Source organism: Sphaeramia orbicularis, chromosome 21 (assembly GCF_902148855.1).
Source record: "Sphaeramia orbicularis chromosome 21, fSphaOr1.1, whole genome shotgun sequence".
Taxonomy (NCBI): Eukaryota; Metazoa; Chordata; class Actinopteri; order Kurtiformes; family Apogonidae; genus Sphaeramia; species Sphaeramia orbicularis.
The window spans coordinates 25,575,432-25,603,038 of NC_043977.1; the positions used below are offsets into that span (position 1 = coordinate 25,575,432).

Sequence of the window (27,607 nt, forward strand, 5' to 3'; positions counted from 1 at the left end):
TTTGGTCTTTATAACTAACTACCTTAAATGTAGTTATCAATGGAAGTAAGTCGGTTTTTCACTATTTCTTCATTTACCTTTTTAGGAAAAAACTGAATCATTCTTTCTCTTTCAAAACATATATCTGATTGTATAAACATATGTGTATTAATGTGTGGTGTATTTACTAAGAACAGCAAGTCACCTGTTTTTATTAAATTATTATCATTATTATTATTATTTTTTTCAGAACTTTATTTCGAAGAATACAGTTAAGGAATAACTAACATACAATCGACAAGGTTGCATGAACTTACAACAGTCTTAACATAAAAAACAAAACAAATATATACAAAGGGATCCTTTAACATTAGTTCTCTGTAAAAAGTTCTTCATGTAGTTTGACAGTCTTGTCACATTTGGGGGAGTCTATAAGCTTAATACTGCATTTGTAATGTTCACATTCAGCCAGGAGTCTGTGTAAACTGGGGGTCACTGTCAGCACTCTGCATTTATGAACATGGAATTTACCAAATAATATTAACAGATAAAGACCCAGAGCTATTTTTGTGTCAGTTCCCAAATGATTTTTTCTCTATTTTTTTTTTACTTTACTGAAGTGATTTATTCTAAAATTATGCTCAGTATTTTGCATTCTTAAGTGAAAGTCAGATATTTTCCTATATTTAATTCACTGATCATGTAGATGTTCATTAAACCTCAGATTAAAGTAGAGGGTTGTTATATCAAAAACAGAGAAAACAGAAGAAAAAGTGTCTTTTTCAGTCCAATCTCTTATTAATTGGTCATAAACCCAGTGTGTCCGTCCACTGTCATTGATCCAACTCCATGGGTTTTACTAGTGACTCAATGTTGAAGAAGATGATGGTGTTTCCATGGTAACTACAGAGCCTCTGAACATCCAAATGGGTCATATCTGATGATCATGAAAAGATGAATAACTGTATTTTACACCAATTATTGACATGGATTGATAGGATTAGTGGCTCAACAGGTATTAAACAGTTTAGATCAGTAGATGGTTTTGGTCGCCAGTGGATGTTTAGGTCTTTATAGGTTAAAAAGTTAACAATGTACTCAATGCTGCTCTCTTGGTGAGTTAAATATGTAATAACAGACTTACAATCAATTACAATGGGGTGTCTGTCTTTACACTATATGTCTTACCAATTTAGTCCAGTGGATAATAGAGTGGTTGCATTGACAGGATAAGTGTATTAAAGTTTCAGGCTCATTAGTATGGAAGATATATTTATTTTCGACAACTAAAATTTTAGAAAGATTTGCATTAGTGGTTTATATACTATGTGAAATCTTGATGTGAATCTCTCTTATCTTATCAAATGAAAACACACTGTCCCAAAAACCCTTCCCTCTGGGGGTTATTTTCCTTCTTCATAGAATGTGTTTCTTATATGTTTATTCTTGCATTTAGAATCCAAAATGTTAATACCATTAATCATTAAACGAGACTCTATTCTTATCATTTCTTGAAACTGGAGATGACTTTTCATAAGAAAGACCATGAGGGTTAGCTTTTATTATCTGACTGAATTCTCTATTTGTTACAGGAAAAGATTTAGTAAGAAGAAAATGTTCATAACGAAGCATTAAACCATTTTTTTTTTTTTTTTTAAATCAAACTTGTGAAAAAAATACAAACTCTCAATGAGGACAATAACATAGTAATACAAATGAACATAAAATAAAGCACAACAATCATGGGGATATGTAAGGCAAGAACAAAAAAAAAACAACAACATTCAAATACAATACAGTGTAAATAATCAGGCAAATTAAATTAAAGTAAAGGAGCAGAGATGCAACAGAGAAAACTTTATTAAATTAAAATAATAAGTAACGATCAGTGTTCTGGTTTATTTATCATTGCAATTTTGTTTTTTTCCCAATTTTCTTAGGGCAAAGACAAACATTTTAAATTCATTTGTAAAACCAGAAAAGGAGGGCTTATTTTTCCATTTTGCACAGTGGATATGATATTTACCTAATAATAAAATTATATTAATAATATCTGAAACAGATGAGTCCAAATTACCCATATAAAAAATAATATGATATAATTCAAAACATGGAATACCATTAATTTTTATTGAAATCCATTTTTTTTTTTATGTCTGACCAAAAGCCGTGTGATGCAGGACATAAGAAAAATAAGTGTTCTAAGGTTTCATCACTACTATTGCAGAAGGAGCACTAATCCACCTCAAACTTAAATCTTTTCTTAAGGAACTCTGCTACAGGATAAATCCTGTTTATGATTTTAAAGTGAGTTTCTTTAACCTTTGGCAAGATTGGCCATTTCATAAATTTAGAGTGTGCTTAGTTCAATGTACAAGATGTTAGTGAGGTGGGCTTCTGCCATCTGATCTCTCTGCAATAATCATGATACAACCTTGACTTCAAAACAGTACTAATGAATCTATTTAAGCATTAAACCATCGATGTATAAATTCATTATTACTTTTTTTTTATACATAATAGTATACAACAACAAGGATAGAAAGTTCTATAATTCACACAATCTTTTACATTATATAGAGAAATACATGTAAGTAAAAACATTAGGAAAATAAATAAATAAATAAAAATCATAAAATAAATAAATTTAAAAAAATGTAATAAAAAAAATTGCTCGAGGAATAAATAGAAATTATACAAATTGAATAAGATTATACATTTGACATATTTTTTTGTTTTATTTGCTTTAGAATTCTGTTTGAATACTGTTTCTCAAATTGTCCACGTAATTGGCAAAAAGGGCTTTGAAAACAGTGATGTTTGGACGTTGATGTGCAAATTTGCAGCAATGATTGTGAAATTTGGCAAAAATAATGAAAAGGTCGATAATATATCTTTTTTCTGAAGTTATTTAAAATTCATTTTACATGCAGTCGTAGAGGGAAGATGCAAAAAGTCACAATTAAGCACCGCCTCTTCCGCATTTTCAGCCAATCAGCGGCGTGCCGTCCCCCGGAAGTTTTGAATGAAGGGTACGCGGGAAAGACTGACGATAGCAGCTTAACAGCAGGACAGAGGTAACTCCACAATTATACATTATAGTAGTTTTTAATGTCTCAAGTTGAATAAACAGTCGTGAATAAATGTCGCTAAATGTTAGCAAACTGTAAAGTAAAATACTGTGTGATTTAATGTGTTGTGGACTAAACTTTAACCTAGCTACAAATCGGTGTTAGCTTTCTGCATTTTCCAGTTCAAGTAACTGTGTCAAAGTAGCTATTTTAGCAATTTGTTGTGTGAATTTATATAAACAAACATGGTTCACGTTTGCTAGCATTATGAAATAACTGTAAGTCGTTACATGGATTTAAAATTTTAAAACAGAGTGGTAAACTTACACGGTTTTCTTTTTTCATGAAGTCGGTGTTGGATGTAAAAATGAAGGTGGTGACTTGTGAGATTGCATGGCACAACAAAGAACCAGTCTACAGTCTGGACTTCCAACACAGCTCAGATGGACGGATTCATCGGCTGGCTACAGCTGGAGTGGATACTACAGTCAGAGTAAGTGCACATGGTCCAACAGAAGGTGATGATAATGGGTTTTTAATTGTGATTAAGAGATTTTTGGTTAAAATGTATGCTGTGATTCAGACTTTCACAAAAGTACCAAAATACTCAAGATGTATTATGCATTTTGTCGGTGGTTATAAGTAGGTTTTGTGATCTTTAATCTAAGACATGGAAGTCAAACTCATTCTAGTTTAGGGGCCAAATTCAGCCAAATTTGGTCTGAAGTGGGCCGGACCAGAAAAATAATGACATAATTACATATAAATAATATCAACTCCAAACTTTCCTTACATAGTGAAAATGTCTACATCCACAAATGTGCCTTTAAAACAATGTAAATAAAAGAAACAACCTAATATTTCTTAAGAAAAATGACAGCAATTTTAACAATATTATGCTTCAGTTTATTATCTACACATGTTCATTACAACTTACAGATCACAGTGGATCTACAGATACACAAAACATTAATTAAAAGGTAGAATATTGTTAAAATTACACTGACTCCTTTTAAGACATTTCAGGTTGTTCATATTTGTTCAGGATATTTACGTTTTTTGTGATATGATAGTTTGTTTTGGTGTAAATACAGGAAAATTACATGAAAATGTTTACATTTCCAAAGAGAAAATTTTTGAGTTGTGACTATAGGTTATTATAATATTTTACTGATCTGTAAGTCGAAACTGAACTAAAATTTTTGTGAATATCTTAATTGTAATTTTTGCATTTCACAAATTCATCTCATGGGTCAGATTGGAACCTTTGGAGATCGCATTTGGCCCTCGGGCCACATCTTTGGCACCCCTGATCTAAGACAATTGCTGATTTATTGGACTGGGCAATTTTGTAAATAAGTCATTCTGGGCAGTATTGTGATATCAATTTGAGTCTACTTGCTTGGTTATAAAGAAAATTCATAATTACATATATACTAGTATTAAACCAAGCATACACTCTTAAATTAGCATTAGCAAATCCAAATATTTATTATAAATATATATCTAATAATGTTGTTTTGACTTACACTTATTGTCATTAAATCAAAATCAAAAAATACCACCAAACAGAGATTGTGTTTTTTTTTTGTTTTTTTGTTTTTCACTCGAATAACCCTGAAGTCTCCTAAATCTGGACCCTTAAACTACAGATGTGTATAATTACAGAATTAAAGGTTTATATTGCAATTGTGATTTGATTAATTGTGCAGCCACACAGCTGTAATATACAGGGGTTGGACAAAATAATGGAAACACCTTAAAAAATCAACAAAATATAATTTAATATGGAGTAGGTCCGCCTTTTGCGGCGATTACAGGCTCAATTCTCCGAGGTATTGATTCATACAACTTGTGAATTGTTTCCAAAGGAATTTTAAGCCATTCTTCAGTTAGAATACCCTCCAACTCTTTTAGAGACGATGGCGGTCTTACTTGAATCTCTAAAACTGACCATAAATGCTCAATAATGTTGAGGTCTGGGGACTGTGCCGGCCATACGAGATGCTCAACTTCATTAGAATGTTCCTCATGCCATTCTTTAACAATTGTAGCTGTATGGATTGGGGCATTATCATCTTGAGGTGAAGGTGTTTCCATTATTTTGTCCAACCCCTGTATGTAGTTAAAGCTGTATATAACAACAACCTTCTGCTCTGATCCTGGTGCAGCTGTGGCGGGTAGATCTGGGCCCGGACGGTAAGGCTGTGGTGGAGTTTCTGTCTAATCTGGCCAGACACACCAAAGCTGTGAACGTGGTGCGGTTTAGCCCCAGTGGAGAGTTTCTGGCATCAGGCGGTGATGGTATGACTCATACAATCCCTGTCATGTTTTCAGAATCAGTGCAAAAGCACATGTTGTCATAGACACAGAGCCAGTGTCGCCTTTAGTAATTGTATGTTATTTATTTCAGATTCAGCTATTTTGCTGTGGAAGCTCAATGACAGTAAGGAGCCTGAGCAGACCCCTGTCTTCCAGGAAGATGAAGACGCTCAGCTCAACAAGGAGAGCTGGTCTGTGGTCAAAACGCTGAGGTAAAAGCAGCAAGCACCTCATTCATCTAACTTTCAATATTTTCTTTCACCTTTCTAAGGCAGTCATGGGCACTGCATTAAAAAGTGGTGAAACCTTCCCATTTCTGCTACTCACTACAGTTGACCCAAAGGAGAAGAGCAGTAATTATTATTTACCTGAGACAGTTTCAACAGAAATTTTAGATTTTCTGACATTACTTTTTATTAAGTGTTTATGATTATGTATTTGTCGTGATTGTGTTATGATTGGGACGTTAGATTGCATTTAAGCTTCAAGACTATGATGACTACTGTCAATTTTAGCAACTTTACTTTTGATGCACCTTTTAGGGGCCACATAGAGGATGTGTACGACATCTGCTGGACCCGGGATGGAAACTTCATAGTGTCAGGGTCGGTCGACAATACTGCGATTATGTGGGACATCAACAAAGGTTGGTTTACATCCATAAATACAAAGTATCTGTTTAATACAATAAATAAAAGATGAGTAGATAAAAAATATAGTAAATGGCAAACCAATGTCTAAAACAGACTAGAAATGCATTCATGCATCATAGGAGATGTTTGAGATGTCTAAGCTGTGTGTTAGACAAAGCAACAAATAGAGGTTTAAAGTAAAGACTGAAGCCTTTGTGACTATTCAGTAGTAACACACACTTTAAGTAGATTTTTGAGTCTTAGTCAGATCTGTTCATGAGGGAGTATGTTATTTTGGCTCTTTTTTGTTATGTCTAAACCTTTTCTGTATTTAGGACAGAAGCTGTGCATCTTAAATGACCATAAGAGCTACGTTCAGGGCGTGGCCTGGGATCCTCTGGGCCAATATGTTGCCACCCTAAGCTGTGACAGGTACAACATAATTTTCAGACTGATGTCTCACAGCACTCTTTGTCTTCCTGTGTCTAATATTTATCACATTATGGTGTTGGCTGTTGCTTAGCAACTCAGTGGTTAGTCACAACTGAATGGTTTTCAGCAGCTTGATACTGAAAAGTTTTTCTTTTCTTTCAGAGTGATGCGTGTGTACAGTACTCACACAAAAAAGAAGGCCTTCTGTATCAGTAAAATGAGCTCTGGGCCTCTTGCAGAGGGAGAGGTCAGTGAAATTATGATTCATAGCTGAGGCATTACATTGTATGAGTTTTGTCCTAATGTTTGTATGCAGTAAAATCAATGGGTGTGTCAAACCAAACCCCTCTAATCTCATTGATACTTGTGTTTTAGCTCCTTCTTGACAAAAACAAGTGTATAACGATTCTGTAAATTAATGAAAGAATCCTCAGATCATACAGATCCTCAACTTACTTAATTCCACATGAACATTTTTGCGAAACTATTAAATGTCTCCTCAAGTGATAATCATGTCTACAAACTATAAAACTTGCTCAGATTTTTAAAATTTATTTATCGAGAATCCCTAAGGATATTCTTGCACAGACAACAGAATCATCCTTGAATTTTATAGCTGCAAAAATGACCCTGTAATCTTCAGAGATCTTGTGTCTGTGTTGCGTGTTGACTGAGATGTGTTTCACCCACCTCACACTTGCACCTTTTTTGTGACTTGGCAGGTCAAGCAATACAGAATGTTTCACGATGACAGCATGAGGTCATTCTTTCGACGCCTTTCGTTCACACCAGATGGGTCTTTCCTGCTTGTTCCAGGTACACATGTGTACAAAATATAATGTTGAACTGTGATGGAAAGTGTTGCAGTATCCTTATGATGCTCATCATCTTGTTTCGTTGTCGATCTTATTTTTTGACCCCAGCCGGATGTGTCGAGATAGGAGAAAACATCATGAATACAACATATATCTTTTCCAGAAAGGGCCTCAAAAGGTAAGTTTTACTGTCATAGATCTTCAGGGTTCCCACGCATCCTGGAAAACCTGGAAAATGATTGACCTTTTTTCTAGTCATGGAAAACATAGAAAATGAGAAAAAAGGTCAAATGTCCTGGAAACGGTTAAGTTATTCTGGAAAGTTATTTATCTTCCTCCTTACTTGTGACCTTGGGCATCTGAACTGTGATGAAACAAAGGAAATTGTTTTTCAGTGATTTATTGAAAATATACAAATATTTTTAGAGGAGGTGCAGGAGAGAAAGTAAGAGAGGAGAGAACGTTGATTTGGGAGTTGCCCAATAAATCATGTTTGTCATGCTAATGAAGTGCTACGCTGTAATCTGTGGGTGTGTTTGAATTATTCAATGATATATTTGTCATAATTATTTTTCTTAGATAAATTATAGCCATAGACTGCACATCAAATGTCTGAGTAATAAACATAGAAACAATCTGGGTAAATGCAAGTTACAACTGTAGAAAAAAACACTTCCAAAGAATGAGGGGGGATGGATTAGTGTATGACATGATAACTTGTCTCTGTAGTGACTGAAAATGTCCTGGAAAATAATTTCAGGGAAAGAGTGGGAACCCTGATCATGGAATTTACAAACATCAGACTCATGTTAACAATAGTAACTGATGCCCGTGTTTTTCTCTGTCTTTTAGGCCAATCGCTCACTTGCCATGTCCGACTAAGGCTACACTGGCTGTGCGTTGCTGCCCTGTCTACTTTGAACTAAGGACCAAGGAAGGAGAAGGCAAGGACATGTACCTGCATAATTATAGGATGAAGAAACCCTTCTTTCTGCTCTTCATGTTGTCCATGTCTGCGTATTTTTTTCACTTTTCCTACATTGCTGATCCACAGATGGATCTATCCAGACTCTTCCAAATGTGTTCGAGTTGCCTTATCGTATGGTGTTTGCTGTTGCATCTGAGGACTCCATCTTCTTGTACGACACACAGCAGACCCTTCCCTTCGGTCTAGTGTCCAACATCCACTACCACACTCTCAGTGATCTCACATGGTAAATTAGCACTCTCCACTGCTGTGCTCTTTTATAAACCTTTGATTAATGAATCACTGTATTGACTGACATTTGACAGCCCTGCACCTTAGTACAAAATCAGACTCAATTTCCACATGATGAAAATAGTCCACTGCAAGTCAAAAAAAACACATAATTACTCTAAGTATGAAACATATGTTCAGTTTTTGCTTATATAAAATCACACAAAAGTAAATTATCTCAAAGCTCTTAATATAGAAAGGACAATAACATACACTATTATATAACACTTAAAATTGTCTCTGAAGTAAAAAAAAAAAAGAATTATAATATATAGTTACATAATACTTGTTCTGTGTCCTGTAGTCCTGGTCAACAAGTTGTTTTTAACTGTATTTAGTTCATTTCTGTGTGAATATGTTCACTTCCTGGTCATGAGGTACTGGTAAAATGAGTGGCCTCTTCTCATTTCCTTATTTTTATGCTCGATGGTGAAATTGATCTCAGTCTCAATTCCCTTGAATACAAATTGAGGACTGAGGGTCGAGGACCAAGGCGGTTGGCTGGAGGAGCTTCTTCCGTTAAAACAGATGGCAGCTGGTCATCAAGAGGTTAGGTTGCAGGTTTGCCAGGCAGAGTATAGGAGTTTGAGTCCTGCAAGTAATGGGGCTTTATTTCACTGAAATTCAGACGTTAGTGAAACATTAAAATCAAAGGCTCATGATGAGCATTATCAGCTGATTCAAAAATTATACATTTGCCTCTGCAGACAGTTTCAGAGCTGGTTTATTCATATTTTTTTGAGTCCTCTTTAGCACTAGCCACCAATGTTTTACAGAGAAAAATCCAACAAATCCCATGAGAGCAATGTCTTGGTGACAGTAGGAAAGAAAAACTCAATTTAATAGAAGAAACCACTGGTAGAACTTGGTTCAGTGTTGGCAGCGATCTGCCTTGGCTGGTTGGAGTGAGTGGAAAAGGGGGAGAGAGACAAAAAAACATGGAGACACTGCAACAGACCTTGTACAACACAGTGAAACATTAGGCAGTTTACAGACCTGTAACTCCACATCAGAAACATACAGCCCATAGATGTGTGTTTAAGAGTAGAAGGAGAGAGAGGAGGAAGAGTACAAACTACCGGAGAGGGAAGACACAGATGGTGAAATATAATAGTAAGATCTATAAATACATGGATAAAGAAAGAGGAGGAGAGGTGGTGTTCAGTGCATCACAGTTCCCCCTGCAGCCAAGGACTATGCAGCAGGACTATGGGATGGTTCAGGGTCACCTGAGCCAGCACTAACTATACAGTCTGAAAAAGGAAGGTCTAAACTGGAAAATAGAGAGGCTGTCTGCCTCCCAGACCAGGAACTGGATCCCACCAGTGTGAACCTGGTAACTGAAGGCTCTGTTTTAGAAAGTCTAGGAACTACTAATACACCTGCACTTTAACAGTAAAGTAGTCAGTTGGGATAATATTCTACTGAGGCTTTTAATATGGATTTTATTATAAAGGGAGTTTTTTATGTCAGGACAAGGATTTTAAAACCATTAACAGCATGTTAATGAAGAGAAGCTACTATTAGAGAAATATGATCTCTTTCTGGTCTCCGTTAGTACTCATGATGGAAAATTCTGGGTTAATTTGAGGCTCTTCAGGGAGCTATTTGAACATCCTGAATGTAACAAGTTCATTTATGTGTTTTACAGCATTGCTTTGACAGAAACAGTGAATTTTCAGCTATATTAGTTGCAGTAAGTACTTTAGATGATTGAAGTTAGAAATTTTTGGACTCGTGTTACCAGTGTTTTATTGAGTGTGATGCGATGTACTGGATGTGTTTTAAGTTGAGGTCCTATTGAGATACTAAGTTAAGCTGAGGTACTATTTAACATATTTCTATATACTGTTGAGTGGTTTAATGTACAGTGGAGTATTATATTCTATAAAATCATCATTTTCCTGTGAGAACCATGTATTTTTAAAAGGACAGCTTGGCACAAGATCAGAGCCTAATCCAAGAGTAATTTAAAGAGTTTATTTAGCCTTAGACAGGAAGAGAAGTTTTCTCAGCCCATAAAAGAGCATTTCATCCTTCAGTTTAGAACCAACAATCTAAAAGAAACCTTTGGAAATGTGTGATTTTCACTGGACCGAAATGAGATTTAAAAACTAATCAGAAAAGTAACATATCTGAAGATGTTAGATAAATGTAGTTCAGTAAAAAGGAAATATTTGCCACAGAGATGCTGAGTAGGAATAGAAAATTGTGTGAAATGGAGATGCTCATGTAAAGTACAAGTACCTCAGATTTGTGCTGAAGTACTCAACTGCACCGTTGTTCAATTAGCCTGATGTTATAGCCACTCTTCATTGCAGACCTGGTTTGACATTTCAAGTCCGGCTTTTTCATTTCCTGACCTATGGATTCTGTCACACTTTGTTTAGGTCACGTGATGGGTCCTTCCTGGCTGTATCTTCCACAGACGGATACTGCTCCTTCCTGTCGTTCTCTCCTGGTGAGTTAGGAACACCACTGAAGGAGCCCCCCACCTTGGAGGTCATCACCCCAAACAGTGGTGTTGAGAAAAAGCGAAAGAAGTCCAGCAAGACCTCATCTCCAGTTTCCCAGCCGTCAAATTCTGCCCAGACCCCCACATCTCAAACCAGCCTGGGTAAAGATACTCCTGTCGCACCCCCATCTTCCGTCCCTACATCAGAGGAGAAGAAGACCACTCCCACTGCCAAGTCTAAACCTCAGCCACGCAGGATCACCCTGAACACCCTTGAGGGCTGGGGAAAGCCCTCCACCCCTAAAGCTACAGCTTCATCGCCTGGAAGCACAAGTGCACCTTCGACCCCTCAGCCTCGCCTTACCCCACTCAAACCCTCCACCCCTAAAGCCCTCAACACTGCTAACACCCCCGGGCCCACTACTCCTAAGGCTCCAACCACTCCAAAGGGACCGACACCAAGGTCAGTACATGAAGGGATGTCATGCTTACATGCACGCAGACATGTGCTGCATCTAGGGCTGAAAGATCATATATTGATGTTTTTTAGGAAAAATCACAATCCACAATCTGAATCACAATTTTCTCTAAATTTGTGGAAAATTGTAACAAAACAAAAATGCAAAAAGTTTTCATCTGGTTTTCTTTGGTTTCTAGAGGCTAAGGTTGTATATGATTGACTTTTGTTGTTGTATCTGTATGGAACCTCTGTGTTTTTGCATAATTTTGGACTGACATTAACAGAATATTGACAATATCTACATCAGGGGTGTCAATCAGCCTGCAACAGGGTCCCGTGGGATGAATTTGTGAAATGCAAAAATTACACTGAAGAAATTAGCAATCAAGGGTGTCAAAATCATTTTAGATCAGGGGTCACATACAGACCAATTCAATCTCAAGTGGGTAATGACAACTGCAAATATTTATCTTTGTTTTAATGTACAAAAGTAAAATCAGTGAAAATGCTTATATTTACAAACTATCATTTCACAAAAAATGTTAATAACCTGAACAAATATGAACAACTTGAAATGTCTTACGAGAAGTGCAGTTTTAACAATAATATGCCTGTTACTGAGTGTTTTCTTCCACCGAGATCTGTAAGTTGTGAAGCACATATGTAAATGAGAGGCTGAGGCATAATATTGTTCAATTTGCATCGATATTTCTTAAGAAATTTCAGGTTGCTCAGGGGTCATATTATTAATGTTTTTGTAAGAGATACTTTGTAGATGTAAACATTTTCATAGCGTAATTACAATTTTTTTGAGGTTATTTTGCTGGTCTGACCCACTTAAGATCAAATCTTACGAGTGGCCCCTGAACTAAAATGAGTTTGCCACTGCTGATCTAGATGACGTAAACACAAGACATTTTCCTGTACATATACCTGCAGTGTGTCTATCAGTTACCTAGACTGTGGTGTGCTTATTTGTTCTGCTTGAGTTTTAGAATGAGTCACAACCTTTTCACGCTAATGACGCTCTTAAGCAACTGTGTACATCGAAGTCATTACACATTGGTCTTCAAAAACTGGAGGTTATTTCTTTAATAGCATCAAAACAACCAATACAAACTGGAACATAATGTGGACTGAATCCAGACACTTTAGTGCACTTATCCACTTAAGTGTTGCTATACACAAACTGACCTAAACTTATAAATAAACTATCCTAGCAACCTGTACTAGTGACATCAGTGCTACAAACCTGTGCAACGCTGTCTGTAAAATACTGCTGTTCCATTAGTATATGGGCCAATAATACAACAAATGTTACCCGAGTAGGAAAATGCTGTTATTTATTTCTTGACTGACAAGACCTGTATGATCCCTCTAGAAAACAGATCTTATGGAAAAATAAGATCAATGCCTACCTCCATCACATTTTCATTAGTTTTATCAGCAGTGAGACATAAGATATTTTTGTGTCTTGAGCAGGCCTGAGCAATAAGGGCCAAAAGTCATGTCTCATTACAGTTTGCCTGAGTGGTGATATACATACCTACATTTGGATATTTTTCTGTAGTGGATTTTCAGTTGTAACCCAGAACAGCAAAATATTTAATTTTTTTTTTTACAAATTGTCGGTTAATGTGTGGTAAAATGGTGAGATGAACCAAGAAATTCACTGTATTGATCATTTGTTTATTACTGTATATAAAATCAAATCTTGTATATCTTTTCTTAGCTAACCACGGCACTAAAAGTGTTCATTTTTCCACAGACATGAATGGTAACTGTGTTTTTTATTTGTTTTGCAGGAATGTCAACCAATCAATCAATCTAATCTCAAGTAATGGTGCAAATTCCCAATGTTTCAGGGGTCGTGCTGACGTGGAACAGTCTAGATGTTATTTCACAAAGTCAGATATTGTGGGTTATCAAATGTTCACACAAAAGAAACTTGATCAACTGGTTTAAGATCAGTTGTGTGGACAGTACTAAAAATAACACCAGTAGCTCTCAGCCACTTTCATTTTGTCAAGTTAGCTCAGTTGTAAACCTCTGATCTGGCCTGAAGATTTAAGCCAGTGACAAATCTTTTTGGTTAGAGGCTATTGAAAAAAAAGAAAAGGATGACTGATGAGTGTAAAAACTATTCACTGTCACCACTCTGTCATGGGCAGACCTTGGCCCTATGGCAGCTCCTGCCTGTGATATTTAGGCTTCACAGGTATTAAATTTGATATGTTAGGTCTTAAGTTATGTTGACATAAACTTGTTGGCTGTGTTGTGTTTAAATGTGTCTTTTGAATGTCCAAGCTGCAAAGAAAGTAACGTTAGTTGACTCAGTTCCACCCGTTCCAACCTGACAATTTATATTGGCATTAGGAAGAAATTATCACTAACTTTCCAGCCCTCGGTGAGTCTCAGAACAGTGGGTATCAAAGCGCTAGAGAAAATAAATTAATTTTCCTAAATTCTAGGGACTCACAAGTTTTTGCCAGTATGAAAATGAAATGAGCTGTGAAATGGGCATTAAAGGGATCATATTTTGCTAAACCCACTTTTATTAGTCTTTGGTGCATTGATTTGTGTTTTTTAGGGACCCTAACAGTTCAAAAAGCTTGAATTTGAACCCTCCAGGTGCTGCAAACCTATCTTTATATTCATTTTGGCAGAAACCGAGTGGATTTCTACAGCCCCTTTTTAATTCCTGGTTAATTTGTTACATTTTATAACTACTTACGTCACAACATTTGCACATATAAGGTCAAGACTTCCAACAAACATTTCTCCAAGTACGCCATAATTGTTTGTCAGCAGCAGCGGTTGTAGTAAAAACTGAAAATATGTCTAAACTTTGAGATTACCTAAAATGTTCAGTTGTTGGTTGTATTAACGAACACAAGTGGCTGAACGGGACAGAGCAGCGCAGCCAACAACCTGGAGGGGGTGGGGCATGAAGTGGCTAATTTGCATTTAAAGGGCCAGCGCTCAAAACAGCCTGTCTCGTGTCATTACTCAGAAATAGGGTTGAAGATGGGCCTGTGGAGTTGAATTAATGAAGAATTCAGACCCAAGCATAGCATTTACAGTTTATGTAGACCACAGGGAAGTGTTTTAAAATGCATAATTCTATTTAAAAAAAAAAAAAAAAAAGCAAAATATCACTCCTTTAAATTCTGTTTTAAGTAGTCTTAAAAAGTCTTAAACTTAACTTGTAGAAACCTGTAGGAACCCTGTTCATGTTCCCCAAACTTTTTTTTCTGTGGACCCAAAGCAAACCATCATGACCTAATTCACAGTAGGCTGTTTGTGCATAAATGAGCGCTCATGACGACATGTGCCACTGTTACTTCATCACCTTATGATAATATCTTGAATACATAAACCAGCCTAAGGATATAGGCAAGACTTAATGAATCACAACATCTTTTTATACATATTTAATAGATAATACACATGTTAAATATTTTATAAATGAAATCTAATAAATATATTTAGGCAGAGGTAATGAGCACTAAAGCAGGGTAAACGAATTATTTTATGGATGCATGTTAGTCTTTATGCTTGATTCAATGACCTGAATAATACGAATATTCACTACTGTCAAAAACTTGCTTATGATCAAAAGTTCTTTGAAATGCAAACTTGTCAGGTGATTAAAACAAACTCTCCTGCCACCCACCTGTGGGTTCTGACCCAAACTTTGGAAATGGATGCGCTTCTGTATCTTTATTTACCGACTAGTTAAGATAGAGGGGCTGTGTATTTTGTATATTTTGTATATTTTCTGCTTGGGGTTTTTCCTGGTTTCTGCCCTCTGTAGCTTTAATTATTCACTAAGGGTAAATAATGCTCCACTTAGATGAACTCTAGATGGTGTAAAGGTGCAGGAGAGCACCCTCATACAGGAAGATGCATGGTAATTTATGGAAATCTTCAATATCCAAATGTGTTTTGACTGGAATCAGACAGAGGAAGTCACTACACACAGAGCATACGGCCGCCGCCTCCCCCTGCACAGTTTAATGATTAAAGTAGCTAAGCTGATTATCCTGCAAAAATACATTTAACAGAGTTGTATACTAAAAGTACATGGATGCTGTGCACTTTATAATGTGTGAAATGCATTTTAATACCCACAATAAACTCCCTGTGGGTCATATGAAATGTAATGGTCTTGTTGATTAAAATGTGCTCAGCTCTGGCACTGAGAACAAAGCCCTGTCTGGTATGAGGGGTTCGTTGGACCCCCCACTGACTATAAAATAATAATCACTCCGAAGGACTCCTCCAAAACAATGGCAGGCTTTTGTGTTTGCTCTATATCTGTAACTTAAGATGTCTTTGTTGACTAGTTTTACTCGAAGGCTGTGACTACATCAGAACAAACAACAGTATAAATGCAGTGCCTGTTTTCTGTTGGTCTCATGCTTGAACTCTAAACAACCGACTCTTTTTTTTTCCTGCTTGTTTCCAGGCGAGTGTCTTTGACTCCAGTTGCTACTCGTTCTCCAGCCGTCAGTTTGCTCTTCACCACTCCCTCATCCACTGAGAAAGCCAAACATGGTCAGTGAAGACGAGTAACTGTAGAGCGATCAATTTATGCGGCAAATTCAAATTCTGTAACATTCTCCTAATGTGGTGTTTCTATATGGGGTGTATCAGGAAAAAAGTAGACTCAAAAAAACAACATAAAACCAAAATGCAAAGACATTTTGAAAATCTGGTCACATGTGTTTATTGACCATGTAATTCTTGATTCCTTGATTGACACCAGTGTCCTGGGTCAGTTTTCATGCTTCAGTGAACAACGCTAATTTGAATTGTGCAAAATGAATATCTTTTGCGCATGGAAGTGTTAGGGTTAATATGAAATCTGTTGCCATGGATAACAAGTTTCATTGGTCTTTTACTTGCATGCATAAAACAGGGAAATAAAATAACATGTTAACCCCCTAGCATGTTATGATTTTTTATATTCCAGTTGTATCATAATGCAGAGATTGAGAAATGCATATGTATGGTTGTTTACCTTTATAAAACAACAAGCTTAATGGTGGCCTTAGACTTTAGCACATTACTTTGATTTATCTTTAAAATGCTTGATTAAAGTAAAGTTTAAAATGTGTCTTGGGCACAGTGTTACTACAGTCTGGTGCATTACATTAAACAGGGTTCCTGCAGGGTCTTAAAAAGTCTTAAAAGTCTTGAATTTACAAATCTGCATCTAATACCTTAAAGTCTTTAAAAGGTATTAAATTTGATATGGTAGGTCTTAAGTTATGATGTCATAAACTTGTTGGCTGTGTTGTGTTAAAATGTGTCTGTTAAATGTCCAATGTTCTACTCGGTTCCACCCGTTCCAACCTGACAATTTATATTGAAATTACGAACCAATTATCACTGACTTTGCAGCCCATGGTCAGAAATGACTCAGAACAGTGGGAATCAAAGCATTGGAGTAAATAAATACATTTTCTTAAATTCTAGGAGTGACAAATTTTTGCCAGTATGGCTGTGAAATGGGCATTAAATTCTGTTCTAAGTAGTCTTAAAAAGTCTTATTGTAGAAACCTGTAGGAACCCAGATTAAAAAAACTGCACACCAATATTTGACAACGCAGTTCTAATATCAGAACATCAGCATACATTCATATAAATATGTAAGTGCTTCAGTGCTTGTGTACAAATCAGTCGTAAAGGAATTTGATTTGCACTTTGGGACCATCAGTCTTCTACCTGATGGCAGCAGGTCATCTTAAAATGACATGGGACGTTCAGGGTCTGCTATGATTTTTGATGCCTGCTTTCTGACACAGGCTTTATTAAGACTCATAATTCTTCAGTCCTTTGTCATTTGCATGCTGGCTGACCTGTTCTTCAGCTCCACTGTACGTTTTTTACTTTCTTTTCATATGATTATTTCTTGTGTGAATATTTCAAAACCACAAAAAACACCTGTCTTCCTCAACTTTCACTCAGGACCAAATTATGTTTTGACTTTTACTATGATAATTATCAATACTGACTGATATGGACACTTTTGTCTTCAAGCTTTTCCTCTATTGCATGTAGATTTGTAGCTGCTTATGCTCAGATGAGTATTGTCACTGTGTCTGTGCTTTTATAAATGTTCTCTTCTTCTTATTTCTGTAGAACGTCCCTCCCCTCCTTCTGATCCAGTGTGCCAGCCTCCAGAGTCCAAACGGTCCAAGACCAGTGACCCTGCAGAGAAGACCAGTGTCACCCAGGCTTAGTGTTTGTGGAAACCGTGCAGTGCTGTGATATCAGACTGGAGCACATGTACAGCAGAGCGTGACAGTTAAAGACGCTCTGGTACAAAACCACAAAGCTGTGGATGTACAACTGAACTGTATCTACAGTACAGGATAGACACGATCAAGTGTTTGTGATGTAACTGGATGCAACTGCTCACAGTCATTTATCTTGAAATAATTTTTCTTTTAGTGATGTGTTTTTGTATCATACAGTTTATTAGGTAAGTGTATTATTTGATGTGTGGGATATTTAGATGCATCAGTGTTTGCAGTTCAGACCTGAATGACCAAAAGCACTTCAGGAGGTTTGTGAACTGTATGAGCTGCAAACGTGAATGAACTGAGATTGAAACAAGAAATTATAAAAAAAAAAAAAAAGTCTGGAAATTGTCATTGCATTTAAAGCCATTATCTGAGTGTCAAATAAAGTTTTCCATATACAACTCTTGTATCTGTGTGGTTTGTATAAAATACTGTGGGATGACTGAGGAAATGACTGAATGCGCTAATTGTGAAATTGTTGGCCAACACTCATATTTAACCCATAAAGACCCAAATAACCACTGGTGAACTAAAACATCTACTGATCTAAAATGTTTAATACCTGTTGATCCACTAACCCTATCAAAACATGTAGATAATTCTTTTAAAATGCAGCTTTTCAAAAGTATCATGTCTTTTTTGGATGTTAAGAGGCTCCGTAGTAAATGTGGAAACCCCGTCATCTTCTACAGCATTGATTCGCCGGTAAAACCCATGGAGTTGGATCAATGCCACTTGGTTTATATGCAGTTAATGATAGATTTTACTGAAAAAGTCACTTTTTCTTCAGTTTTCTCTATTTTTGTTTATAATAACCCCCAATTTTAATCTGAGCTTTTATGAACACCTACATGATCAGTAAATTCTGTACCGGAAATATATGATTTTCACTGAAAAAATTAAAAATATAGAGAATATTATAATCAATGGTGATAAATCACTTAAAGGTTAAATTGACAAATTCAATTGGGAACAGTCACAAGAGTAACACTGGGTCTTCATGAGTTAACTGGAGATAATCTTATCTGACTATCTGGAGCTGGACTACACCTCAAACACTCCTGTCAATCATCTCCTACTTGACCCGAGTCGTCACCCTGATCATCATTCCAAACATCCATTTGTAACTCAGGGTTCATATGAGTGTTTGAAATCATTGAAAATGCTTGAATTTTAATGTGTGTTCAAGGTCTGAAAAGTGCTTGAATTTTAGTTGAAGTGCTTGAAAATGTTTGCAATTATAACCCTGTGATGTTAATTATTTATTAATTTTTAATATTAACTCTGCCAGGTTAGATGGAAAGCCAATTCTAAGTACAGAGAGGTGATACATTTTGAAAAATAAAACTTTTTATGTCTTTATGTACATTTTTATCTTAATCTTTGTCTTGGTGTGAGTGTGCCCAAAGAATGCCAAGTGGCTTCCCTTTTTTTTTGGGATAAAACCTTGTGTTCTCCTTTCATTTTGAAACTTGTTGCTATTATGAAACATAATTTTAAGTGTTTGTAGCATGATACAATGTACATCTTTATGAAAAGAAGTGAAAAAAACAGTCATGAGTATATGTATTCCTGTAGATATGTGTTTTACCCCAGTGATAAGGTGCTGTGATGGAAACATTTGAAAAAAACCCTTAAAAGTACTTGAATATAACCTTGAACAATGTGTACAAACCCTGGTAACTGCCATAAATAAACACTAATCTCATCCATTTGAGGTTGTGGTCCTTGCCCATGTGGCTGATAACAATGTTACTCTGTGTTTCTTTTTGTTTTTCTTGTTGTTTATCCCCCATTAACAAAGGAATCTTCACTATGAATACAAAAAATAGTTTCCAATTTTCAGTCATTCAGAGGTCTGGGGGAGTCTAGGCCTCAGGTCAGAGCTGGTTTGTGGAAAAAGGGGAACCTACACAATATTAGACAGGTGGTAATAATGTTCTGATCCCATAGGTGTTTGATTGGTTCAGATCTGGCTGTTCTTCAGATACTTTTGGTTGGTATGAACCATGTTGCACTGGGAATGAACAACAAAATCTGGAGATGCTCTGACCCTGTGAATTGACCAACACAAGTTCTCCCTTGTCAAAGTTGCTCAGATCCCCACTCCTTCACATTTTGCTGTCTCTGACACATTAACTCTGTTGAGCTGCTGTCTAATATATCCCACCTACTGACAGGTCCCACTGGAATGGGATCATCTAAATTAATACCACTTTGCCTGTCAGTTTTCAGAATATTCTGGCAGATCAGTGTATGATTTTCTTGATCATTACCTGCGTATTTAACCCTTTCATGCATAGTGGTCACTACAGTGGACAGCTGTTCAGAGGTGTTCTCTTGTATATTCATGGGTTTTGTTGTTTTAGTTCCATATCAACCAACACAGTGGACGCTTATGCAGCATCCCATGCACTGAAATTCATACTATTACTGTAACTTTGCTGTTCTAGATAAACCTGATCTGCAGTAACATGTTTGAGTGTAAAAAAAAAAAAGGCAATTGATATTAGACTGTAACTAACAGTTTTGTTTTCTGTTTTTCAAACAAAAAGGTTTTTTTTGCATATTATCTCCATGCAGGTATGTTAAAATGTGAGAAAATGTCAGATTAGCAGCATTAAAAGTGTTTTTATTTCATAGTTTTCTCACTGTATATCAGTAAATGCATGTTTCTTTGCTTCTAAAATGAAATGCATGGTGTTCAGCTGAGGGGACATTTTTGTAACTCCATGAAAAATAGGTTCATTAAAAAAAAATCAGTCAAACTGTTTTTTTTTCCATGCCTAAAAATGAATAAAAACAGTCAGGAAAAAAAATCTTGATTAAGGTTCTCTAATTCATGCATGAAAGGGTTAATACATTACATATCAGACATTATTTGTCCTGATACTGGAGCCTGAACAAACCTTAGTGTAACAGTACTGAAGCAGACTAAATTTAACCCAATAGCCTCAAGTAATAAAAAGGACAATTCAGTCATGGTCCACTACAGGTATGTGTTTCCACCCTTAGGTTTTTGTTGGGTCACTTTGAGAAGTCAGACATTCTCACCTCTCATATTATTAATATTCCATTGTATTAGAGGTTTTAAGGTCTTCCATGAGTCCTGGTAATAATGATCAGAGTCTAATGACAACAATATTCATATGCAACTGGACATTACATAAAATCCAGCCTCCTCCTCCTGCAGATTTTCATATTGCCAAGTTTTCACCCCACACGTGTAAGAATAAAAATGCGTAAAACGTGTCTGTGTGGAAGAACGTTTTTACAAGTTACGTGACAGAGAGGAATCTGGGCTCAGCTCCTGACAGAAATAGGAATGAGTCATACATGTAAGTTTGGAGTTTTACCCTTTCATGCGTTGAATGTTGAGTATCTGTGACGAAAATCAAGCAAGTCAAATCTAGTCACTACTAAAAAAAAAGTTAAGCAAGACAAGTTCAGTCATCGTTCAGACCAGGCAAGTGATGAGTGGATTCAGAGGAACTTCAGAAGATCCGTCTTGCATGAAAAGTTGCGCCATCAATCCATCACAAGCCTCTCAAATAAACAAAAACACAGACTGGAGCCAAAATAAATATATAAGCCTATAGGTTTAAAAGGGAAAACATAAGTCACACAAAACTTAAATAAGTCGAATAGTAGCCTAAAACTAGTACGTTAATGGTAGAATGCATTTAATTACTTTAATTACAGACCTTCTGTACTTATTTGAGGGCTTTATACTTTATTGTATTTCCTTTACCTTACTCATCTACATCTCAGAGTAATTAAAATGGTCGGTCGGTACTTATATAGCGCTTTTCCACACTTTTATGGTGCCCAAAGCGCTTTACAAAGCCAAAATTAACAAATTACAAATTAACTTACTTTTTACTGCACTGCATTTGTCACACTGACAGTTTTTAATCTTGTCAAGTGAAGACCCCAAAACTGCAGACATGTTTATTTTGACTGTAACAAAATATGGGATGTAGTTCTTCCTCTGTGAATTGAGCGGAGCTTAATAAACTATTTAAATAGAGTCTTGTTTTTTTAGGGGGGAAATGCGTCAACACAGAGCTGAAAACAGGCCTCTTTTCTGAGCTCATGAAAAGCTGTGTGGTTCTCACAGGACAGAAACGACCACGATGATCTTATAGAATATGACGCAGTGATGTAGATTAAAGTAGCAACAGCACAGAAATACAAAATAGTTCAGCCTTAAACATCTAGAAGAGTAAAATGAATTAAAAACATCATATACAGGAATGGTTGTTTGACTATATGTTGGTTCCGTGATGAACAAATCCAGAGTGTTCCCCACTTTAGCCTGTTGAGGATGAAGCAGTTCAGAAAATTCCAAATAAATGAATGAATGAATGAATGAATGAACAGCATAGTACAGTAATCTACAACCTGAACATCAATCAACATCTTTATCATCATTTAAAAAGCATCTGAAAAGGACTCTAATTTATGAAAAAAATGTAAGGCTGTATATCATTTGATTTGTATTTGATGATTTTTTGTAATTTGATTTGTATTTCTATTGTTCTTACTTTAGATTATTATTATTTCAGTTATATCATATTTTTAATTCTTTTTTTTCTCTTTTCTTCTTCCTGTGTATTGTTTATTTTAAGGGAGGTATTCACATAAGCCTTTTTTGGCTTCTGTCCTCTCCTGTACAATGATGTTACTTATCTGAATGCTTTTTTTTGTTTTGTTTTGTTTTGTTTTAAATTTTTCTCTTGCTGTTTATGATGTGCAAATAAATAAAATTAAATAAAATTAAATAATATAATATAATAGTACAATAATAACAGGGTCCATTCTAATGCACATAGACTACTTTTACGTGTGTTGAAGTATTCAGTGTCATATCAATACATTTACATAAGTACCTAACCTGAATACTTTTACCACTACTATTGTCATTATTCCATCCAACCATGAAATTGTAGCCCAAAATGTCAGGTACTTTTAGCGTCAGTAAATATGATAGTAGTATCAGTATTAATAATGCTATTTCTGACAATAAGAAGCGACTGTATTCTTCATTCCTTCCTGCTTCTCATTTCAACTTAGGGCTGATTAAGTTGGTTGACACACATTACATCAGAAATCACCAAATCACATGTCGAAACTTAAATAATAATAATAATAATAATAATAATAATAATAATAATACATCACACTTATATAGCATTTATTTGGACTCTCAAAGATGCTTCACAAACAAACAAAACAAAAGAACAAAATGCAAGTTTGAACAGGTGAGTTTTGAGTAGTGATTTGAAGTTTTGTATTGAGTCCGAGTTCCTGATGTTTTATGGGAGTGAGTTTCATAGGGTGGGGGCGGCTGCAGCGAAGACTCTGTCCCCCAAGGTCCGGTGCTTTGTCCTAGTGATGGGAGTGAGGAGGTTGGTGTTGGCTGATCTGAGGCGGTGGGTGGGGCAGTGCTGCTGAAGGAGATTGGTGAGATAGGGAGGGGTCAGGTTACAGAGGGACTTGTAGGTGAGGAGGAGGACCTTGTGTTGGATGCGGTGTGGTACAGGGACCCAGTGGAGCTGTTTGAGAATGGGGGTGATGTGGTCTCTGGAGCAGGCTAGATTAGATGAGACTTCATTGATCCCACAACAGTGAAATTCACTTGTCAAAGCAGTAACAGAATAAAGTGCAACAAAAAATGTGCATGCTTAAAGATAGTGCAAAAGACAAATAATATTAAAAATAATAATGGCAGTGGGAAGTAATGAATCTCTAAAGCAGGGGTCTCAAACTCATTTTCTTTCAGGGGCCACATTCAGCCCGATTTGATCTCAAGTGGGCCGGACCAGTTAAATAATAGCATTATAACTTAAAAATAATGACAACTCCAAATTTTTGTCTTTGTGTTAGTGCAAAAAAAAAACATTAAATTATTAAAATACTTACTTTTATAAACTATGCAAATAAAAAAGATGTGAATAACCTGAAAAAAATGAAATTTCCTAAAAAAAAAAAAAAAAAGTGCAATTTTAACAATATTATGCCTCAACTACAGCTATAAAAACACTGAACACTTACCAACAGGCAGAAAATTGTTAAAATTGTGCTTAATTTTCAATAAACATTTCAGGTTGTTCATATTTGTTCAGGTTATCTACATTTTATTACAGGATAGTTTGTAAATGTAAATATTTTCATAATTTAATGTTATTTTTTGCACTAAAAACAAGACAAAAAATTCAAGTTGTCATTATTTACAGACATAATGAAATACAGTTTGTTTGTTTTTTTCACATCAAACCAAGAAGAAAATATAGTTATTTTTTGTAGATTATTATGCTATTATTATTTTACTTGAGATCCTATTGGTCTGTATATGGAACCTGAACTTAAATGAGTTTGACATGAATTTTTGCACTTTGCAAATTCATCCCATGGGCCGGATTGGAACCTTTGGGGGGCCACATTTGGCCCCCGGGCCGCATGTTTGAGACCCCTGCTCTAAAGGCTATATACATTTTTACAACAGTGGACAGATGAGACACAAACACATCAGAGCTACATGGTTGTGTTTTGTAGTCTAACAGCGGTAGGGATGAACAACCTGCAGTAGTGCTCCTGTATATATTATTATATTAATGATGTAATTGTGACCTTTCACTGTGATCTAGTCAAGTGAAGTCTGGTGGATACCAAGTCAAATCTATTGTAAGTGTTTGTCTGTGTTTCCAGTCCTAAACACTGTGACTCAAGCCAAGACGCATGACTAAAGGCTCCCCACCTGTGGCCCCTGATGGTTAAAGCGTCAGCCAACACCCTAGGGTGGTATCTACAGAAGGCAAAGGGTGGGGGAAATGGTTTTGTAAATGCAGTACAGTGACTATGACCATGACAACGACAGTATCAGTCAGCATGTTCATGCCAACAGGGCCGTTCAGGTGGATTGTTCTGAGGAGTGGAGAGAGAGACACCCACCTACTAATCCCTAAAAGATTAGGAGGTGGCTGTCCAGATTTTAACCTCTAAGGGGGGGTAGCAGGATAAAGTAAATTCTGCCCAGTTTCAGTGGGCCAGATAAACTAGATTTCTGGACAGCCTTAAGGTTGAGAGATAGAGTCTGTCTGATACAGATATTTAAAAAAAAAAAAAATGTAATTACTGTATAACAGGGGTAGATAAATTAATCAGTTTGGCTGATTAATTAAATATCAGCAGAATCTGGAACAGAGAGTGGAAGATATCTTATGTCAGACTTCTCAACTGAAAATACTGATTTTGAGGGAAAAATCATAGCTTAAAAGATCACTCCTACCTATAACCCCATATAACTAAGCTATAACTATAACTATATAACTAGGGCAGCCATTTTTCAGATGGTAGAGCAAGTTGTCCAATAACCAAAGGGTTGGCGGTTCAAATCCCGCTCTATCCATGTGCTGTTGTGTCCTTGGGCAAGACACTTCACCCTCTTTGCCTCCAGTGCTGCGACTCACACTGGTGTATGAATGCGTGTGAATGTTTGGTGGTGATGGGAGGGGCCACAGGCACAAACTGGCAGCCACTCTTCCATCAGTCTGCCCCAGGGCAACTGTGGCTACAAATGTAGTTTACCACCACCAGAGGGGGAATGTGAGAGTGAATGAATAATGGATCCTCTGTACGCGCTTTGAGTATGCATTCAGAGAAAAGCGCTACATAAATCTAATCCATTAGATTACATGGGATTATTATGAACTAAAAATACTTTAAAACAGTATGGAAGTGTTTTTTTTCAATTGTAGACTTTATGAATACCACATTTACTATGTCAGCTTGATATTGTTTGTAAATTGATATTTCTTCATCAAATTGAGGCTGCAATACATTCAACAAAATCTGGAATGCGGCCAATTTAAGGCTATAATGACTTAAAGGCTTCGTATTTTGCTAAACCCACTTTTATTAGTCTTTAGTATATTTATTTGTGTATTTGGACCCTAATAGTTCAAAAAGTTTGAATTTGAACCCTCCAGGTGCTGCAAAGCTATCTTTATATTCATTTTGGCAAAAATTGTGTGGATTTCTCAAAGCCATTTTAATTCCTGCTTAATTTGTTGCATCTATAACTAGTTACGACATTTGCACATATAAAGTCAAGACTTCCAACAAACATTTCTTTGAGTACGCCATAATGGTTTGTCAGCTGCAGCGGTTGTAGTCCATACGAAAAATTTATGTCCAAACTTCGAGCCGATTACCTAAAATGTTTAGTTGTTGGTTGTATGAACAAACATAAATGGTTGAACGAGACAGAGCAGCACGGTCAAAAAGTGGCTCATTTGCATTTAAAGGGCCAGTGCTCAAAACGACCTTTTTGGTGTCATAACTCAGAAATAGGGTTGAAGATGGACCTGTGGAATTTAATTAATGAAGAATTCAGACCCAAGCAAAGCATTTACAGTTTATGTAGACCACAGGGAAATGTTTTAAAATGCATAATTCCATTTAAAAAAGCAAAATATCACTCCTTTAAAATAGTTGAAGAAGGTGAAGTGAACAGGCGATGGTGATCATGACTTCATGAAAAGCAAGCTAGTTAGCCCTGTCCTGTAGGAACAAAGATGGATGAAGGATCAACCTGTTCATCACCATATGAGTGAGACAGGATCTAGGAAGGAATGTGAATAGTTTACAATTGCCAGACAAAACAGGATGCACCTGAAGGTGTGTATCGACATAGGATAATTTTGATAAACCTATGCAATGTCATAACATTTACTTCCATCTGTAGCTGCTTGAATGTTTGGCCAAGATCTTGTACTGATGATGTGAAAATAGGATCGCTGCACAAGGTCAGGTCGGGTGGCCAGTCCATGTGGCATGATGGGTAATCACCTCACCCACCTCTCTTTTCACCCTGATGCATCCATCACTCTATAAGAGGTTCAATCTGGACTCATCAGACCACATGACCTTTTTCCACTGAAACCCAGACCAATCTTTATGTTCTCTAGCAAGTAACACCCCCCCCCCCTTAATTATCCTCACTGGTAAGTGGTTTTAAGTCCACAAAACTGTTTGGTCTCTATTCCTTCAGTTCTCTTCACATTGCGCTTGTGGGAATGCTCCTAATTTCACCATTAAACATAGCCAACTTCTAATGTTGATTTTTTTTTTTTAACAATTTGATTTCACCAAACAACTTTTTATAAACCATACTGATACTTTACTTAGTTTTAATAATGCAGTTTTTATCCCAGTTTTTAGTGATAACAGCAATTTCATTTGCTGTTTTCTGAGCTTGATGTGGCTCTAATTTGACCCTCCTGTAACAGTTACATCTTCTTCACAATCATGGGATATGTCTTCTGACGTGGTTTAAGAAATGTCAGGAACTCACTTGTTGCCAGTTGAATTATTATCCAATTTTATCCAGTGGAAGGATCTTACCTATTTGCATAAACAAATCCATGTTGGGACTTTTTTTGGTCCTGTTTGTCTAAATGTCTCCATTCTGTCTACAAAGAAATACAAGTAAAAGTCCATTTAAATATCACTGCTTTCATTTTAAAATAACATTTTCCATACCGTCAACTTTTTCTTCTTTGGGATTGTGCATTTTTTGCATTTAGTTTGACCTTCAATTTCTTATTCACTGATGAATTACTTTGAGTTTTGTGTTAATGTATCTGGGTCTATTCATTGAAGTAGGCCATTTATTACCTAGAATGAAAAGTTCAGCTCAGCAGCACCCTAGTTTCTAATAAAGTGAAAGTTAAGTGAATAAAGTGAATGTTCATTTTAGAGATTTGTCAGGATGGAGAAGAGGGGACGACAACAACTGATCAACTTTTTTGCCCCAAATTAATTAATTGTTCGGCCTTAAAAATCCACAAGTGGTTGATCTCTGC

General features: G+C 36.2%; 1 protein-coding gene across 1 annotated transcript; it reads left to right on the plus strand.

Annotated features, from left to right (window-relative positions):
- Window positions 1-2,965: 2,965 nt before the first annotated feature.
- chaf1b (chromatin assembly factor 1, subunit B) lies at window positions 2,966-18,124 on the plus strand. Its single transcript, XM_030124882.1, has 14 exons — window positions 2,966-3,056; window positions 3,400-3,543; window positions 5,222-5,354; window positions 5,464-5,584; window positions 5,915-6,018; window positions 6,340-6,436; window positions 6,599-6,683; window positions 7,159-7,252; window positions 7,360-7,429; window positions 8,104-8,195; window positions 8,306-8,465; window positions 10,900-11,427; window positions 15,896-15,984; window positions 17,575-18,124. Exons 2-14 carry the CDS (start codon window positions 3,418-3,420, stop codon window positions 17,673-17,675), a joined length of 1,800 nt encoding a protein of 599 aa, XP_029980742.1. The 5' UTR covers window positions 2,966-3,056; window positions 3,400-3,417; the 3' UTR covers window positions 17,676-18,124.
- The last annotated feature ends 9,483 nt before the right edge of the window (window positions 18,125-27,607 follow it).